At 38.6% G+C, this 17,949-nt stretch overlaps 3 protein-coding genes across 5 annotated transcripts in view; 1 reads left to right on the forward strand and 2 right to left on the reverse strand.

Moving 5' to 3' along the window:
- MPHOSPH10 (M-phase phosphoprotein 10) lies at positions 137-6,863 on the reverse strand. Of its 2 annotated transcripts, none has more exons than XM_021407594.1 (11): positions 6,538-6,863; positions 5,241-5,910; positions 4,302-4,450; positions 3,706-3,868; positions 3,302-3,443; positions 2,744-2,811; positions 2,035-2,172; positions 1,707-1,817; positions 1,379-1,486; positions 761-991; positions 137-413 (listed from the first exon to the last, which is right to left on the reverse strand). In XM_021407594.1, exons 1-11 carry the CDS (start codon positions 6,612-6,614, stop codon positions 264-266), a joined length of 2,007 nt encoding a protein of 668 aa, XP_021263269.1. In that variant the 5' UTR covers positions 6,615-6,863; the 3' UTR covers positions 137-263. The 2 variants fall into 2 exon arrangements, with proteins under 2 accessions (XP_021263269.1, XP_021263270.1); XM_021407595.1 differs by having other exon boundaries at positions 5,253-5,910; positions 6,538-6,851.
- FAM189A1 (family with sequence similarity 189 member A1) overlaps positions 5,779-17,949 on the reverse strand; it is a 216,849-nt gene continuing 204,678 nt past the window's right edge. Inside the window, exon 21 of the transcript XR_002441859.1 lies at positions 5,779-5,910. The gene's annotated coding sequence lies outside the window, so the exon portion shown is untranslated. The remainder of the gene's footprint in view (positions 5,911-17,949) is intronic.
- On the forward strand, positions 7,183-16,747 carry MCEE (methylmalonyl-CoA epimerase). Of its 2 annotated transcripts, none has more exons than XM_021407597.1 (3): positions 7,183-7,331; positions 11,926-12,266; positions 13,343-16,747. In XM_021407597.1, exons 1-3 carry the CDS (start codon positions 7,301-7,303, stop codon positions 13,493-13,495), a joined length of 525 nt encoding a protein of 174 aa, XP_021263272.1. In that variant the 5' UTR covers positions 7,183-7,300; the 3' UTR covers positions 13,496-16,747. The 2 variants fall into 2 exon arrangements, with proteins under 2 accessions (XP_021263272.1, XP_021263273.1); XM_021407598.1 differs by lacking the exon at positions 7,183-7,331 and adding an exon at positions 7,457-8,311.

Raw genomic sequence — 17,949 nt, forward strand, 5'->3', positions numbered from 1 at the left:
ATGAAAAACAGTACATATAAGAACAATAGCCTACAGCTCTAGCACCTGTAAGTCACATCAGAAACATTGTTACAGATCTGGCTGATGTCACAAAGTTCCTTTTGGAACGAGACAAAGAAAGATAGCGGAACACATCTTTACCACCGTTTAGACCTTCCCAGAACATTTTAATGATGTACAAAGACTAACAACCATTCCAACTCAGCATTAAAACAGAAACTTGGTTTCTGTATATACAGATCTAGTACGTATTAAAAAGTCAATTATAATTTAAGTTTATGGACAGAGACATCTTTCTGCTTTTTTTGTTTCTTCTTTAATTTGTTTGCATCTTTGATTTGCATTCTCACTTGATCTTGTAACTGGGAGAAGAAGGCTTGGGATGATTTCACGGCCTTGTCTTTTCCTTCATCCTGTCAACAGACAAATAGTTATAGCCAAGAAATACATTATCAGCCATTATATCTATTGGGTCTTTAAAAGAAGTCACACATCATCCACAATTAATAATTGATTTTCAGAGGGTCATGTTTACCTTCTGTATTTGCTCAATATAAACAAGGTAACAAGGTTTAGGCAGGCAAGCACATACACTACTTGGGTCCAAGATATCTGAATGGATCATAGGTGCAATTAAACCAAGAGGAATAGGAGAGAAACAAACCATTCCCTGTAAGCACGCTATACATTACCCCGGGGATTTTAGAGCTCCTCAGCTACTGAAAATAAAACTATGCAGGGATATTTGCGAGCACCATACCTTGAGTAGCGATGCTTTGCCTTCTTTTGTAAGCTTTTTTAATTTTGCTGCAGCAGCTTTTTTGCTGAGTTTTGTGCCTTGTTCTGGTTTCATCTTTTCAAGAAGTTTTTGACGTTTCTCCTTTTCCTTTAGCTTTATACGTTTACGGAGCTTTTTCTTTCTCCGCTCCCGTTTTTTGTCTGTGGGAGTCTTTTCCGCATCTGTTTTTACATCACCAGCTTTGTTCTTTTCCTAAAGAGAAAGAGATCTCTAGATCCATAAGCACATAAAAGAAAGCTCACCTTAGAGTATTCAAGTCTGTCTTAGCATTTCAATTATTTCAGATGATTACCCAGGTTAGGGCAATACCACATTAAGACCCAGACTAAAAACCACAAGAAGCTGGTATTTGTACAACTTATAGATCCTACTGCCATTCAACTTCCCCTTCCATCCAGCTATATGTTGGGAAAAAATAATCACATCAGAAGTAAAGAACAAAACCCAACCATACTATTACAACCTAGTATACCTGAGTGGAAGGTGTGAGGCAGAATTCTCTCACTGATGTGGCAATTGGTATAGTTTTATGTATTAAAAAAAAAAAGAAAGAAAAAAGTGAGCATTTTTCTTTTTTACCTTGATCTCCTCTGGTGCTAAGAGAGCAGCATCACTAACAGCAACAGGTGCTACTTCTTCCATACTTATAGCTGGCAGGTTTGACACTATTTTAACTTCTGGCACAGGCTAGAAATAAGGAAACATTCAAGACTGAGTACACCTTCTCACAGGAGCTTATGGACATACTGGGTACTTGGTTTTGTTTACAGGCAATTATAGCGTATCTAACATGAAAACAGAACAAATTCTGTGTTCACTTAAAAATATACTTGGAAAATGGAAAGTCCCCAGTTTGGGGGGAAAAAAAAAGGAAGAAAAAGAGTAACTCTGAAACAGAAGTACATACTGGTTTGGGCGTGAAGTGGAAATTACAAAGTGCATCCAGTTTTAGGAAGAGCGAATCCATCATTCCCTGAATTTCTTTGTGCTCAGGATTTTCTTCTTCTTCTGTTTTTTGCTGCATTAAGAATGTAAAGTTACTGCAACATCATTCATAAAACAATTTTACTTAATTGATAACACAGTATGCAATTCACAGCTATTCCACATATGAACGCTCAGAAATACTGAGGTATTTTTCCACAAAAGTGAAAACATTTAGCAGCATACAAGCAAACATACACGCTTACGTGATGAAAACTTCAAACCAAAAGGAAAAGCATTGTTTATGTTACCTGGTGAAGTTTCAAGTATTCTTGCTCATAGATCTCAGCAAGACTCAATTTACTCTTTTCATGATCCAAAGTGATACGTTTCTTGTACTCAAAGGCATCCTCTTTTGGTTTTTCTTTTGGTACTACATCATCCCATGCCTGAGAAAGCGATAAATTAATGATCAAAGGCAAGTACAGACCAAGAAGTGCAACAGCTTATTTAGAACTCTAGTGTATCTGGCATGTTAGCCAATTCATGCACATCGCTCCCCAAAACCTCTCAGAGTTCACACTCTCCTTTGTAAATGTAATAGAAGACATATAGCTCAAGTTTGTGTGCTTATTTTCAGTGGATCGGGGCAAAAAATAGTATAACCAATAACAAATGTGTAATTTCCTTAAATACTTAAATATTATTCCAATATGTACTTGGGGGATACAAATCCTCTATCAGTGGCTTTTAAGTAAAATAAAGTACACAACTGAGCTTTAGTTAGTATTCAGAATGCACAAGGAACTACACAATTAGGGTCACAGACATAAGTTTTGAGACTGGCATTATATTCCAGATTAACTCCTTATATAGTTTAAAGAAAGTTCAGGAAAAATGAGAACAGCCAGTTGCAGAAATCAATCAAGAAAACTCCATATCTAACATTTCATGAGCTTAAACATTCTTGTGAACCCAGTTTACAAATAAAACAGAGAGAGGAGCAAGCAAGATATTAACCTCATCCAATATTCTCTGCTTAATGATATCTTCAAGTTGAAAAGTAGTTTCTTCTGTGATCACAGGAGCTGAGAAAAAGAAGATTAGATTAATGTTTTTCCAGCAAGACACACTTCTTGTTCTGAGGAATAAAAAAAGTAAGTCCTCAATAAAAATGTAGAAGTGTAAGATTTTTGTTGATAGGTGAAGTTAAGTAAATAATACTGTTCTCTTCTACTGCAGAGAGATATAAATGAGAAGGAGAATCGTATTATGTGGGACTTGTAAGTGATGAAGTCTGCCACTGTATTAATGAACATTTGGGCAAGTTAAAATGGAACCAGGAAGACTGTAGTTTCCCATATTTTCCAGAATGAAAATGCACAGGCTCAGAAATGTGCTGAGATGTTTAACTAGCATTTTTGTTACCCTTTCTTGAGTCAAGGGTGTTGTCAACGTGCTTAGAGAGAAGACAATGCAACACGATATGGCAACTATATGCTTTCAAGAAAAGCAGCGATATAGATAATCAAGATATGCAGCGATATGCTTTCAAGAAAGCCACCCTTCAGTACTTACCCATTCGCACTGCATGATCAAAGAGTACTGTTTCCTCCAAAAGGCTGTTTTCAGGTCTCTTATGTCCAGTCACTTCTCCTTTAAGCTGCCAAGGTTTCTCCTCTAACAACTCTTCTTCTAAACTTTTTATTTTTTCGCTCATCTGAAAAACAAATTTCCTACAAAGCTTAAAACAGTTCACAAGTAAAGAAAGAAATGGTGATTTCAGGTACTTCCAATTCCTACTCACATAAAAATGCAAGAACATAAAATTCCATACATACATCAGATATACATAAACCACTTTTATTTTTCTTAAGTTGCAAACAGCCTCTTCATGTTTCTCTAACTTCTTCAGAGTCTAGCAATCATTAAAAAAAAAAAAGGCCATTGTTTCAAAGTACTAGAAGAAATAAAATAATTACCTTTTCCTGTCTCTTCTCAAAAGATGACTTAATCTCACTGAGATCAATACCCCTCTCTAATTGCATATCAGTACCATCTTCGTTTTCACTGTCATCTGGCAGACTAAAAGAAACTTTTTTATTTCTCATATTTTCCATGATCATGTCACTAACATCCTCAGCCCTGTAAAATTAAAATACAACATACAATAAAGTAGAAGTTAAAAAGTTTAAAAGCCACCATTTTTACATAAACATATTTCATTCACTGCATGTTTACCTGTCATAACTAACTCACAGTTAAGAACTACAACAGACTTTCAATGAAGGCAGAGACACTAGGGAAACTTCTATACATTAAAACCAACTTCCAATAACTGAAATTACAGCAATTAAATCATTTTTGTGAAATAAATCCCAAGAAACACCCAGGAGAGAAGTAAAATACTTTTTGACTATGATGACAATACAATCCACAATGATACAACAGATAACAAAATGACAAATGGTGAGTAAAGACGACCTCAAATTCAGGCTCCATTTTCTACTTCAACAGAGTGGCACATTTAGTGTAAAACAGCAAGAAGATTTTAACTGCAAATAATGCATATACTTACTCAGACATGCTTTCTTCATTCTCCTCTTCAACAGCACTATCTGCTTTCTCATCCTCATAATCTTCAGCATCATCAGCTACTAAGTCATCATTGTCATCAACAGGATCAAAGAAATCTTTGTACGTTAGATCTCTAGAGCTTTTAACCGGCTAAAAACATGAGATTAAAAAAAAAGCCTGTTAGGATGACAGAAGACTAAGGGTATCCTGCCTCTGAAAGGCTAACACCTGGGGAACAGCACTACTTACGTAACTAATGCAGTTTACTGACACAGTAACTTAGAGAATCTCAGTATAACCTGTTATAGAAATAAGCAAGACATTCTGACAATTTCTTACTTCAACATATACAAAAGTCAGAAAGCAATAGACTTTGCTGATTATTCACTGGTATTTGTACACATTCCGTTATATGCCAGGCATTCTTTGTAGCAAGAATCTCAGGCAACGTTAATAAGAAAAGACTTACTTTCAAAACAAGTACACAGCAACTCAGTGAAATGTGAGTTACAAAGCCGTGTCCCTGAAAAAAGAAGTCGCCAACCTCCTTTACTCTGGCTCTGCACCAGTTACCCTAGAGAGGCCTCATCACCAGCGATCGGTATGAGCAACACATCCTTGTTTGCTGGGTCAGGTATTCTGCAGTTCAGCAAGGCAACAAATTTCTTACCATGTGACTATCTAGCCCTTAATTTGTGCAGGAACACAAGATCCATCTAAAGAGGAACTGGAATAGGAAGACAGTATGTTTTTCTACATTAGCATATTTTGTTACCAGAGATTTATGTCAAAAATATTGTTAATGTAAAGCCTCAGTTAATCGTTAGTCATTTAATCAAATTTAACTTGGTAGCTTCTACTCTGAGCTCAACAATTTATAGTCACCCTACCACATAACAGATTCTGATTTAAAGAAAAAGAATTCAGAGAATTATGTTACCGATATTCTTACTTTGACTTTAGCTTTTTCAAATTCTTCTTCCTCATCATCTGAGATAATGTCTTCAAAATAGTCGATATCATCTTCTTCCTCCTCCTCCCTCTCCCCATTTTCCTTCTCCACATGTTCTAGAAAAGCTTCCATCTCAGCTAGCTTGAAAAATTTGTCATCCACTATAGACTTTCTTCCAGTTTTTTTCACTGTTGCTTTCTTGGCTGTTTTAGTTTCTTGCTCTAGTGCTTCAATATCAAAGTCAACATCAGAATCTTCATCACTGTATTTCTCTATTACACTTTCTCTGGGTTTACCCTTCTTTTCTTTAGCTTCAGTTTTGTGTTTTGTATACACATTCTCCTGTTCAGCTTCTGATTCCATCACATCTTCCACTTCACTATCACTGGTGGCTTCTGCATCAGAGCCATCATCTTCCTGGCCAGAGACCAGCCAAAGGTCTTTATCACTGGTACACTGTGCAACAGATTTCTTAAAGACATCAAGAACCACATTATTCTGGAGCTCTAGTTGTTGCCAGATCTGTTCTTCATCAAAGTTCTCTATCACCAGCTCTTTGAGAGGACTTCCACGAACTACACTGCTACCCAGAGCTTTGTTTAAATCATAGAGAGTCTTTGTTAATGTTCTGAAGTCAGCAGCCAGCTCATCCTGTACACTGGGAGAAGGGAAAATATAAAAAGTTTTAAGAAGCGCAGCAGGTGTTGTTTTCTTGTCGTTGTCATCCCCCTTCCCTCCCCCCCACTTCTACTTTGCAGAGCTCACACACTTTCATTCATCCACAGCTTCTACTGAGTTAACCACGCGGCCATGCTTCTGCTGAGGCCTTTTGGTGCTACAGACCAGCACCCTTCAACAATTACTGCTTTCGCATAACATTCTACATATCAGAGTACAGCTATCAAGCATTCCCAGCAATAAGAACGTTAAGTCTTTTCTCTACAGCGTCCAGTCAAATACAACGTTCGCCCTTCTGTACCTGCATCCTATTATATTTTGATCACATGTAAGCAATCCAGAAGTTTTGGGGAAGTACAGCACCAAGTACCCAAGATACCCAGCCTCAAAACAATAACCATCTCTCTCTCTGCTGCCTCATCGCTCAGCATTTATCCTCTGCCAGCCTTTCAAGTTCCTTACAGCACCAAAACACAGAAGGAAGAAACGGACATCCCGACGGCTGAGGAAAGGCCCGGGACGCCGCACCGGCATCGGCAGGGCCCGGCGGGGCTCCACGAGGCCCCGCAGCGAGCACTGGGTCCCGCGCCCACGCAGCGCGCGGTACCTGAGGAAACGCTCGGGCCGCGCCGCAGCAGCGCCCGCCACGCGGAGGCACTTCTCCAGCCCCGCCACGGCCGCCATCGCCCTCACGTGCTGCTACCCGGCACCGCCCCCGAGAATTCAGCGAGCGCTCCGGGCAGCTCCAGCAGCCAGCACGAGCGTTCCGCACACGTACGTTCCGCGCGTACGGTCTCATCAGCCGCCCCGGCGGGAGGCGGGGGCGCGTGGAGCCCCACACAGACCCGGCACCGCCCCTCAGCGCTGCTGCCCGCGTCCTCCCGCTGGCGCCGCGCTCACAGAAGTCCCCATGCGGAGCCGGGCGCTGTCGGAGCGCCGCTGATCTGCACTGTTAATTGTTATCACTGTTAATAACAGAGATATTTATTACTGGTACGGCACAGCACGTTCACGTGCCTAGGATGTCACAGCCCCTAGCGAAGCCCTGTGCCTCAAGCACCGAGCCCGGCCTGCTCGTCATCCCGAGGCTCCTTCGCACCAGTATTTCACTGCATAACGCCTCTCTCCCCGCCGGGCAGAGCCGCTCACGCCTCGGGGAAAGGCGCCCGGGCAGCCCCTGGGGCCGCGACACCACGCCGCTGTGCCAGGCTCGCACCCTGACGCCCGAATGGGCGCGCAGCTCCGGGCCATCACGGCGCCCGAGGGCTCCGCTCGGCCCCGCCGGGCAGGGGGCGGCGGCGGTGACGGCGGAGGGCGGCCAGGCTCCGCCTGCCTGCGGCTGGGAGGGCTGCGAGCGGTGGGGCGGCGACATGGCGGCCTCCCTGGGGCGCGCAGCGGCCGGTAATGGGGGGCTGGGCGCGGCGGGGCGGGCGGCGGGGCTGCGGAGGGCGGGTGCGGCGTCAGGCGTCGGCGCACGGCGGGAGCGGGGCCGGGAGCGGGAGCGGGGCTGCGCGGGGTAACGTCACCTCCGCCTGTTCTGGGCGCAGAGCCGGCCCGCAGCCTCCTTGGTAGCTTCACGGGCCTGCTGCTTGCTGCGCGACCGAACGGGATTGGTTTTGAAAAAGTCCGATCTGGATGTCATTATCTGTCTTAAAATAAACTTGCACAGCAAACCGCCAACTGAATACGTAGGGCACCAGGATAGAGAAGTAAGGAGGAGCTTGCCTTTAAAATGTAACTTAGAGGTCAAATGCAAATTTTTTTCCCCTTCACTATAGTAATTACCTGAACTGTTACCTCTTCTAACAGTAATGGCAGATTACCCTCACTGTACCCTCTCCACACTGTTCTACTGCCACTGACTTCAGGAGAAAAGTGAATGAGACTCGGTGCAGTCTGGTGCTCGTTCAGAACTATGGAGCTCTTCTGATCCCGAAAGCACCTCTGGCACAAACAGAGCGGCGCTAAGGATGGCCCAGGCCTTGCTGGCTGGCCAGCAATTTTTATTATCCAAGATAATAACAGCACCTCGAAACTCCTTGGATTTAAAACAGACGCACTATGCCCTTTTTCCATTTGCTCCAGGGACTTTTTACACAGTCCTGTTATACCCAGCTCTATGTGGTGAGAATGCTGTCTCTGTGTTTGGGAGTTTTTCTCAACATCAAACCAAGCAACAGAGCAGTGCCCGGTGGCAAGGCTCTTCTCACTGTGACCCACAGCTCTGTAACCCCTCCAGAGAGCGCTGCTGCATTCAGTAGGATTTTGCTGGTATTTATTTACCTCACCATGGAAGTCAATGAACACTGCCCCCCATCAGGGGCAACAAGCCTATGAAAGACATTTGCAGGATGCCATTTTATGCCTCTATCAAGACAACTGTACGTGTTTAAACTCTTGATGCACATAATACTAGCACTCAGGCATTTAACAATTAACAAAATAAAACCCAAATAGATAATTAAAAAATATTCTTCAAATGAAGCTCAAGATGGTAACATAAATTCTACAGTAATGCCAAAGCTAAAGACAGTAATCATATATGAGGGCAGGGTCTGCTGAATCTTCTCTAAAGGATAAAATGCCTAAAAAAAATTCAGGGTTATCAGTGTCTGAAAAATTATATATTTAAAAAGAACAGTAGGGCAAATGATGTATATAGTAGGAGAAGAAATTGCATGTGTGAATTTGGTTGGCACTTGCAAGTTTGTCAAACTGGGACAGATACTTGGATAGATACTTCAGTCACAGTGTCCACTGGTTTCAAAAGAAACAAAGTCTAACTTTTTAACATTGAATAAGGTTCAGAATTATTTGATTAATTCTGTAAGTTATTGGATGAATGCTTTTGTGATTGAAGAATGTAACCACATCTATCTGAACAAAGGACTACCTTTGTGATATCTGCATAACTCACTGAAACATGAAAGTGATGGAGTTTTCTTTTTTACTGCAGGGTCATCCTTTGATTATTGGGTATGCTACTTCTTAGTGTGAAAATGAGGCCAAAAACATGAAGCTAAATAAAGAGTAGAATTTCAAGTAACCAGTAACTATACAGTTACTAATCTATATAATGCCAGAAAAATACAAATGCTTTTTGTTTATTCTCAGCCAATTCACACCGATCATTATGGAATTAAAACATGCTTATGAATAGAGCTAGGATAAATTCACACATCTTCAACACTCTAAAAAAGTCCTCTGTCCATACATACTCACTGAAAAATAGAGTTCTTAGGAGGAGGAAGTGGGTTGACAGATAACTAATGCTAATATGTGAGTATTTTGACTTTACAAGAATCTTAGGATTATTCTTAACTTTTTCACTCTATTGTCTTTACAGGAAATACTGCAAAAATCAAATGTTTCTTGAGCAGAACCCAACAGAAATAACACTTTCTATTTCCTTTACTATTGCTTCAGTAATAGCCAAGTAACAGTCTGTCTCTCTAATTTCTGTCAATTTACTTGAAAGTAGACAAAACACAAATCAAAATAGCCATGTAATCTTATGCCCTGTGTGAAGTACAGCAAGAATTACAGATGGGAGATATCAAGATGATTGGGAAAAATTGCAGGTTTTCCTACTGGTCAAGACTGCTTGAAAATCTACTTTAGTAGTATTTCCACTCAATCATAGCATATTAATACATGGAAACAGGAATGAAATAACAAAAGTGCTTAGAAAGCATCAGAAGTAGTATAGCAAGTCGTCGTTTCACATTTTTCTCTTTTGGAAAATACTGACTTTCTGTAAGTGAAAGTTTCTCTTGCTTCACCAAGAATTGAATCAGACTGTAGAAAGTGATGACAGGAAACAGCCTTAATCTTAGGTAGATGGAAAAGAGTATTTGACTTTTTTTTTTTTTTAATGCATTATTTACTCTGGTAACCTGGTCAAACTCGAGTCTAGTTAATTATCGACGCCTCTAATTATACTAACTAGAAAGTGCATGTTTTGTTTTGTATGTTATAGAGCATTGCATACTACGTCTTCCTCAGGTAATTGCTTTGTTCACTCCAGATACAGTTCCATTTAGATAACAACTGTATCTACAAAATAGTTTCTGCATATGAGAAACATTTGAGAAACAAAAAAAATTTCTTCTGCATAGAAGTTGCTGGTAGAATTTGTTTTACTATGTAAAAAGCTGAAAAGTACTTTGAAATATTGAGTTACTATACTATCGCTATTATAGCCTAAAGGTAACAAATGCAAAAAAGAATTTTCCAGAACTTCTGGCTGTGATGAAAGTGATGACAGGATGTACTGTGTGAAAGGCTGGCAAGAATTACACCAGAGCAGTTAATTGGAGAGCTGAGCAAGCTTATGGAAGCACTTAGTGTAGGATGCTGATTTACTATCAAAATATTCTGAATATAGTAGTAAGTATTTCAAAATATGTAAACTGCATATTGTAATTTTAAAGCTTATACATAAGCACGTGCACACACATACATGTCTCCGTACTGCATCATTCTTGTTTGTGAAGTAAAATGAATTGATAGCTGTAGTCTTCCAGTGAAATGGTACTTCTGTTTCCTGCTGTGAAACGAGCTGATTAATTACAGCTACTGCTGTACCTTACAGGGCCTAGTAACTTTCCAGAGTACAAAGAGCCTGAAAAATGTAAGCCAGTCTATCCTAAGTGTATTGGAAAGCATTCAGAATCTCAGTGCTTCCTTGGCACAATCTCTTAGCAAAATGGCACATTTGTGAATTTGCAGCTAAGAATGCATGAAAGACAAATGCTGAGATGCCTCTAGCTTGGCCTTGAGGCAGTGGGAACTCTGACATGGCCTAAAGCAAACTGGCATGAAATTCAAAGGCTGCCTTTCTGAATATATCCTTTCATTTAATTCTAATTCGGGTGCTAGACACAACCAATAGGAGCAATGTTTCCCTCCCATCTCTCCAAATTCGACAGATTGATAATTATCTGCAACTGTTCTAATTCTACTTTTTTTCAGATTAAAAAAAACTTTAGAAATATTTGAGCAGAACAGAAATAAGACATAGCACAAAGTTCAGTACTGTCTTGTCAGAGCAGTCTGAAGAGTTCTATAGACATCTAAGCAGTTGTTCTTGGCACCGCATTCCTCCTGGATTTCTCCATCTTTTATCTACATCTAGATGTTAGCCCTCGCTTTTGTGTCATGTTGTCATCCAGTATGTTTTGTTTTTCATTACCTTTTCATTTATGATGAGACAAGTACTAGTTTTTCTCTAAGTCATGCTGAAGTCGGTGGCACTAGTTGCATTAAAAAAGTAAATTATCATTTTAATCTTCTGAATCATTATTGTTCAGTAGGGCATGGTATTATTCATTGTACTTAGAATGGAAGTATTTCTAAGCATCTTGAAACAGGCCAGAGAAACTAAGTATAAGACCTGTATGGCACATGAGAAAAATAAGAGCAGTTGAAGACATAATCATCGGAGAAAGAGAAAACAGGAAATGAAACACAGGAGATGATAGCGTTCCTCAAGCTTCAAACACAACATGACATTTCTTTCCTTGCTTCAGTTAGTTCTAACAGATAAAAGCTCAAGACTTTTGTCTTTCTTTTGGGTCTTGCACTATCAGTTAGTTCTGTGCTGTGTCTTGTTGTTCTTGTTTGCTTGTTTTAATTTCTGCACGTATAGATATGTCCTCAATTCTTTCTGTATTTTATAAAAAGCTCTGAAAAATTCAGAAGCAACTTTTAAGTACATTATACAGTTGACTTCTGTATTTGGCCATGTATTCCTATTTTTAACAAGCATATAAGCATTTAGAACACTTCTGAATAATTACATAGTCTCTGAAAATGAATTTCCCTTGAGCTGAGAGTTCTATGGAATAATTCTTTCCTTGGTCTCTATCTACATTCTGCTTTCCACAGTAATTTGCTTACAACATAGGAATTACACAGGTCTCATTAAAAGGGCGAAGAGCAATACTGATACTTTCTCAAAAGCATTATATCAATGCTATTCACTTTTTTTCAGGGCTTCTTACCAGATTGCAGACTTCAGCTCCCACAGTACCAACTTTATTATCATCGAATTCTTTTTCTCAAAACATTCCAAGCTCTTTGTGGAAATTGGGCCGACTTAATCATGTAGCAATTGCAGTACCCGATCTGGAGAAAGCTCAGTCCTTGTATAAAGATGTGCTAGGAGCACAGGTGAGCAAGACTGTTGCTCTTCCTGAACACGGTGTCTACACTGTTTTTGTGGAGCTGGGAAATACAAAGCTGGAACTTCTACACCCCTTGGGAGAGAAAAGTCCCATTGCAAGCTTTCTGCAAAAGAATAAGACTGGAGGAATGCATCATATCTGCATTGAGGTATTTAGCATAATATATTATATCATAAGATAACATTGATTATTCATTTGAAATTTGAAAATATTTTGTAGAAATACCTTTCCATGTATTGCAAACAGCTGAGTTTTAAAAATATCTTTCAGTACTAGGCTGGAAGTCTGATGAGTTTATCAAATTGCTTTTGGTTTCTTCTTTCTGTCTTATTATTCAAAGGAAAATTTTATACAAATGTGTTGGCAGGGACAAGCTTTTTTAGAAGAAATTAAGTAATACCAGATGATCTGTAATTGAAATTAGTAATTGCAATGAAAAGAATGCTGAACATTTGGTAGGATGTCCAGTCCTTAAACTCTTAACATGATTGCAACCACGGACTTTCCACTGTTTGCTCTTGCTGCTTCCTTTGGGATACAGAAATTCATGCCAGCTGAGCCCAGACACAGTTCCTCTTCTGGCCATCTCTGCAGGAGCTGCAGAAGCTTTTCCGCTTGGGGAAGCAACCTGAAGGGGGCTATGGGCTACTTCTGACACTTATGCTGTCTTTCTTTATATAACACTTGAGTCATTTTTTTTTTCTTCTAGCTGACTGGTAGTTGTGTAGGAAGAGTTGTAGGGAGTTCTGAATTCTGATGAACAAAACTGCAGCAAATGAGTAGGAATTAACAGATGTCTGTTACTCTGAGTCAAGGCTAGGCATCTTTCATACAGTGGTGTTATGAATGTTTATTCATGGATTTATGTCCAGCCACCTCAATTGGGAAAAAAAGATGCTATTATTTTAATTCTAGATCTTTATAGATTATTGACTATTGACTTTGCTAAACTGAGTGCTAATTTTATTATTTTGAAGGATGGATGCATTTAAGGTTTGGGAACATTCAAACAATTTGATGACATGACATCAAACTTAAGATCAGGTTATATAGTTTAGACAGGTTTTTGTTAATTACATTGTACTGCAGGAAATTGTACTTTTGAAATTTAATGCTAAATGCTATTATTATAATTAAGTTTGATTAAAAAAAGAAAAAGGAACAGGTCATAGTCTGGGGATATTTTCTGGTAAACTTCGGTAAACTGTATTTTTCTTTTATAAGGTTGATGACATAAAAGCAGCAATGGCAGAACTGAAGAAAAAAAAGATTCGAATATTGAGTGAAGAGCCAAAAATAGGTGCACATGGTAAACCTGTGATTTTTCTTCACCCTAAAGACTGCCACGGAGTCCTTGTGGAACTTGAGCAAGCCTGAGCTGCAATATTCATAAATAAGACAATAAGTGAGTTGTGAAGTTATTGAGCTGGTGCTGGGAATATTGATGTGCTATTCAATCTTTACAAATTCACCGTAGTTCCTGTGGATTAAGAACAGCTTTTGAGCAATAAGATAGTGCTGCAGATTTCTTTTTTCTGCATTTGATTTTCAGAATCAATGTGTTGACATTTCTTGAATTCACTGTGATTCTCAAGATGTATACATAAGCCAACTTGCATTTATAACAGTAATTTTGTTCTGTTGCCTCATGTTCTTGCCGCATGGCTTTACTTCTGTAACCACAGAAACTGTACAGTTTCTAGGTCATCCCACATTATTTTGTTCTACATTTTAAAGCAGAGACCCAATTCTCAGTGACAACAGTAAGAGCTTAGATATTCCCTTTAGAAATAAAGGGAAAAGGAACATCATACTTTCTGTTTTCACCATTCACTGACTATGCTTCATGCTGATTGATTGGTTCATGCAATAAATAAATCCATATGTTATTGTATGGCTATCTGAAATCACTAAATACCTTCTCCTTGGCATAACAATTACTAGCAAGGAAGTTACATGCATAAATCATTGTTTAGTTGTTTTACGAACTCTGCATATGCAGGCAATGGGAAGAAAAATGTCTGAAAAATTGTTTGAGATATATTTCAGACTTCGAGATGCATCTTGCATTTTTGTTTTTGTCAGGTATTGAGTATTTGTTTTTCAGATTTTATCCATAGGAAGAGCTCTGAGAGACACCTGAACAAATAGTGGGAAATCATTTGCTTTAAAAATATTGTTTTCTAATGCTAAAGCGCCTACGGAATCAGTGGAAAGCATAAGAAACATAAGTCTTGGTTGTGTACAGTCTCCTCACATCAGAGAGCATGCCAGTGTACTTAGTTTCTCATAGACTGCAGTCACAGTTTGTTGACTTATTCATGACCAGACTTCACTTTATTTGTGCATGTTAAGCAAGCAGTGTTTGTCCTGATACTTTTATAAGTTTGTTTTGGTATCAACTGCAGAAATTGAAGACCTTCTGCTTCTCTCACTATTTTTCTCAATCCTTAGAAATAATATTTTTACTAGCTAAACCACAACCTGGATTTTTTATTTTCCTACATCCCTGCATATACTGTGAATAGTTCCAGCTTGATCAGAAATAAGTTCATTTTAATCTAGGATAATTTTTACTTAATGGGAGTTGAATTATTTGTGCTGTGTCCTGTTTGCTGTGACAAACCACACGCATAATGTTGACGTGAAATTTTAAATGGCTTTAAAGACATTGATGCTTCATCATGATTTTTTTTTCCGAAACAAACACTGCAAAGTCAGGCATTTTATTTTTTATTTTTATTTTTTGTACTCAAACCAAGTACTTCTTCTGTCATATTGTAAGGAAAATAGAGATTTCTGCAGGGTTCTTGGATTTAAGCAAATCACTGTTTAGAAGGTAGTTTATGATATTAATTCCAAATTGTTAGAGAAAGCCTAAGGCTCATTAGGGAAAAGGATGATGACTTGATATTCCTGAAATATGATTCTACCATTCTAGGAGATATTCTATTAGCAAAACTGCTGTGGTCTTTACAAACATCGTAAGCTATCTTTTCTGCAGCACTATTAGAGGATGTTAGGGAGCCTTGCTGATGATGTGTCAAGATAACGGAAGTTTTTGAACTTAACACCCCTAGTTTGGTGCTATAGAAAACAGGGCAGCCCTCCCTAGGATACTAGGAGATGGAATTTTGTGTACGATGCATTAATACAGGCTACTACATTAATAGTAATAGCCTGATGTAGTACTAGAGAATAGAGATTTTGAGTGAACAATACTTAAGTCTACGTGTCTCATTGTGCTCCCCATCTCATTAGCAGAGAGAGAAACTTGTAATACTTTTAGCTAGTTAGTAACCAGCTATTTCCTGACTGACTGCAGTGGGGTTGCCTAGCTCTAAATCAGATGATGTATTTTGTTCATGATAAGTAAGTCATGCTCCTAATCTCACCCATAGTATAGTATATACATTTCATCTTACTCTTCTTAAGTTGAAACTCAAAATTTTAACAAACAAACAAATAAATAAATAAATAAAACAAGTTGAGGACTGTAAAACTAACCATACTGCTAACTGGGGCATGCTTGCTACAAGCTCTTATTTGTTAAGAACAGACCCCTTACTTGTTTGAGTATGTGCTATAAGATACCTAATTTTCTGTCTCTGGAGCTTGGAAAGAACAGCCAAGTGAACTGGACAGATGAAGAAGCTGAAAACAGATAAGATATATTGAGAGAAGTTTCCTCTTCATGGACATAACTCTTGTAACCTGCAGTAGAAATAGGATCAGCCTCTGTACTTCTGCCAAACTGCTAGTCCTTGGCCTTAAATGAGAGAGCCTTCACAAGTTATTCTTTCAAATGTATCAGCGTGCTGATCTTAAAATGGTTGGGGAAGGTGTGGAGAGTGATGACTAGATATAAGGGCCTGCAGGTCTTCTTTGTCACTGCCATGATTAAAAAAGGCGAGAGAAAATTCAGAGATGCAAACTGTAGAAATAGAAAACTGTATGGGTTTTTTTTGTTGTTGTTTGTTTGTTTTTAAGTAGAGAGACACTTAATGATATACTCCTTTTGCAACAGTACACACCTTGTGGAAAGAGCAACAGTGATTGGGGTAACTGGAGCTTGATTAGTTTGTAAGGTTTTGACAATGAATATTTGGTTTTTTGTTTTGTTTTTCTTTTAAGGTACAGCAAAACTTTTCCTGATTATGTCAAGCTTTTCAGAAGATAAAATTATAACATTTTGTAAGTAAATTTTGTCAGACTTTTGTCATTTGTCAAGTGCAAGTTCCCTGTTCCAGTCTTTTCATGTGTCTTTTTTCCCCTCTGAGCTCAAGCATGTTTGCATTTTATGCTGCCTTAGGCAGACAAGACACATTTTTCTAGACTTCACCAGCATTACCTAGGCAGCTAAAGGGCTCATAATTAAATGATGCAAAATATCTTTATTGACTTCCTTTATGTAACCCCTAAGTCTCTGCTGGTTGGGAGGAGAACAGGCTGCAGAACGAAGCCTGTTCTGTATGAGATAAACCTAGAAGCAAACTCAAAAACCTGAGAAAAAAACTAACTACATGCACTTTAGAAGCTTACAGTTTTGCAAGTCCACAAAAACTCTGACTTTGTCATGTTTATTCTGCAATTAATCCACCTGAATTAAAAAAAAAAACAACCAACGTATTTCAGTTTGGATTTGTGTTCATTATTACCATCTTTACCCAATTTATCATAAGTTTTGGAAGAACTTCCTCTGTTTTGAAGCCACAGTTGCAGCATTTAAAACAGTTGTGAGACTGACAATTTGGAAAGCTGTGAATGAATTACAAGAGAAACTTCCACTCACCACTTCCTGAATGGATATCTTCTGAATAGAGTTTACTTTCATAATGCATATGCAGAACTATTGCTGCATATTGTCAAGGACAGTCCTTGGATTTGGATTTTCTTGCTGTGGTAGATTAATGGAAATTGGTGTGACCAAGGAGGTCTCACCGGAAATCAGTGGAATGTGGGGATGTTGAGATACTAACAGAAAGTTCTCTGAATCATTTCCTTGGAGCCTCAGTTGATTCTCTCCTTATAAGAAATTCTTCCTGCAGTGCTATGACTTGGGTTTGTTGGACTCAAGAGCCCATAGTTAAGAGAAAAAGGTAAGAGTTAATTGTTTTAGTAAATACTCAACTGTTTTATCACTGCATTTGTCTTTTTGGTGAAATTATTAGACTGTGGAACAGAAGAAAATTCCTTCTAAGGATTCCTTTTAAGATTGTTGCTAGGTGGCACTAGAAACAGTGAGTTAACTGATAGTTTAAATCACAGAATGTTGAATCACGTAAGATTAATATGGAAATGGAAATGAACAACTTATAAAGGACTTACTTATAACTCACAAACTTTTAAAGGAATTGGCCAACATTTTAAAACGGGAGATCTCACCTTCTTAGGAACACAAATTCTATCACCTTTGATAAACATATTCAAAGCAGTTTGAATATTTTATGAAATGCAAATTTATTTTATTGTGAAGGAGGAATGTTTGACTCCTAAAATGGTATAGTCCTTGAGTATCTATGAAATTATGTTATCTGTGCTGTTTCATGTTCATTTGCACTGCCTTTCATATTTTTAAGAGCACTGTTAACTGCTAAATATACAGCATAGTTTCACAAGTCAGGAAGAATTCCTCCAAATATTTTAAGTAGATATATTTTGAAGCACTTTGTGACATTTCTAGATGTAATATAAAGTGATCTTTAACTGTTATGCTTTGTTACCATAAAAATAGTACATAGGTACTAAAATCTTCCATAAAATGTTTAATGAACCTTTTAGCTCACTCTTAACACTGCATTTTTTCCAGTAATAAATGTAAGTTCAAGTCA

Source organism: Numida meleagris, chromosome 9, assembly GCF_002078875.1.
Source record: "Numida meleagris isolate 19003 breed g44 Domestic line chromosome 9, NumMel1.0, whole genome shotgun sequence".
NCBI lineage: Eukaryota > Metazoa > Chordata > Aves > Galliformes > Numididae > Numida > Numida meleagris.

Bases quoted from the DNA above. Each gene is read 5' to 3' on its own strand.
- MPHOSPH10 (XM_021407594.1), bottom strand. From the start codon at position 6,614: ATGGCGGCCGTGGCGGGGCTGGAGAAGTGCCTCCGCGTGGCGGGCGCT. The intron at 3,869-4,301 runs GTAAGTATATGC...TTAATTTTACAG, and splicing joins AATGAAGAAAGCATGTCTGA to GGCTGAGGATGTTAGTGACA. The intron at 992-1,378 runs GTAAAAAAGAAA...CTTTCTCTTTAG, and splicing joins TAGCACCAGAGGAGATCAAG to GAAAAGAACAAAGCTGGTGA.
- MCEE (XM_021407598.1), top strand. From the start codon at position 8,230: ATGAACACTGCCCCCCATCAGGGGCAACAAGCCTATGAAAGACATTTG. The intron at 8,312-11,925 runs GTACGTGTTTAA...ACTTTTTTTCAG, and splicing joins ATGCCTCTATCAAGACAACT to GGCTTCTTACCAGATTGCAG. The intron at 12,267-13,342 runs GTATTTAGCATA...TTCTTTTATAAG, and splicing joins TGCATCATATCTGCATTGAG to GTTGATGACATAAAAGCAGC.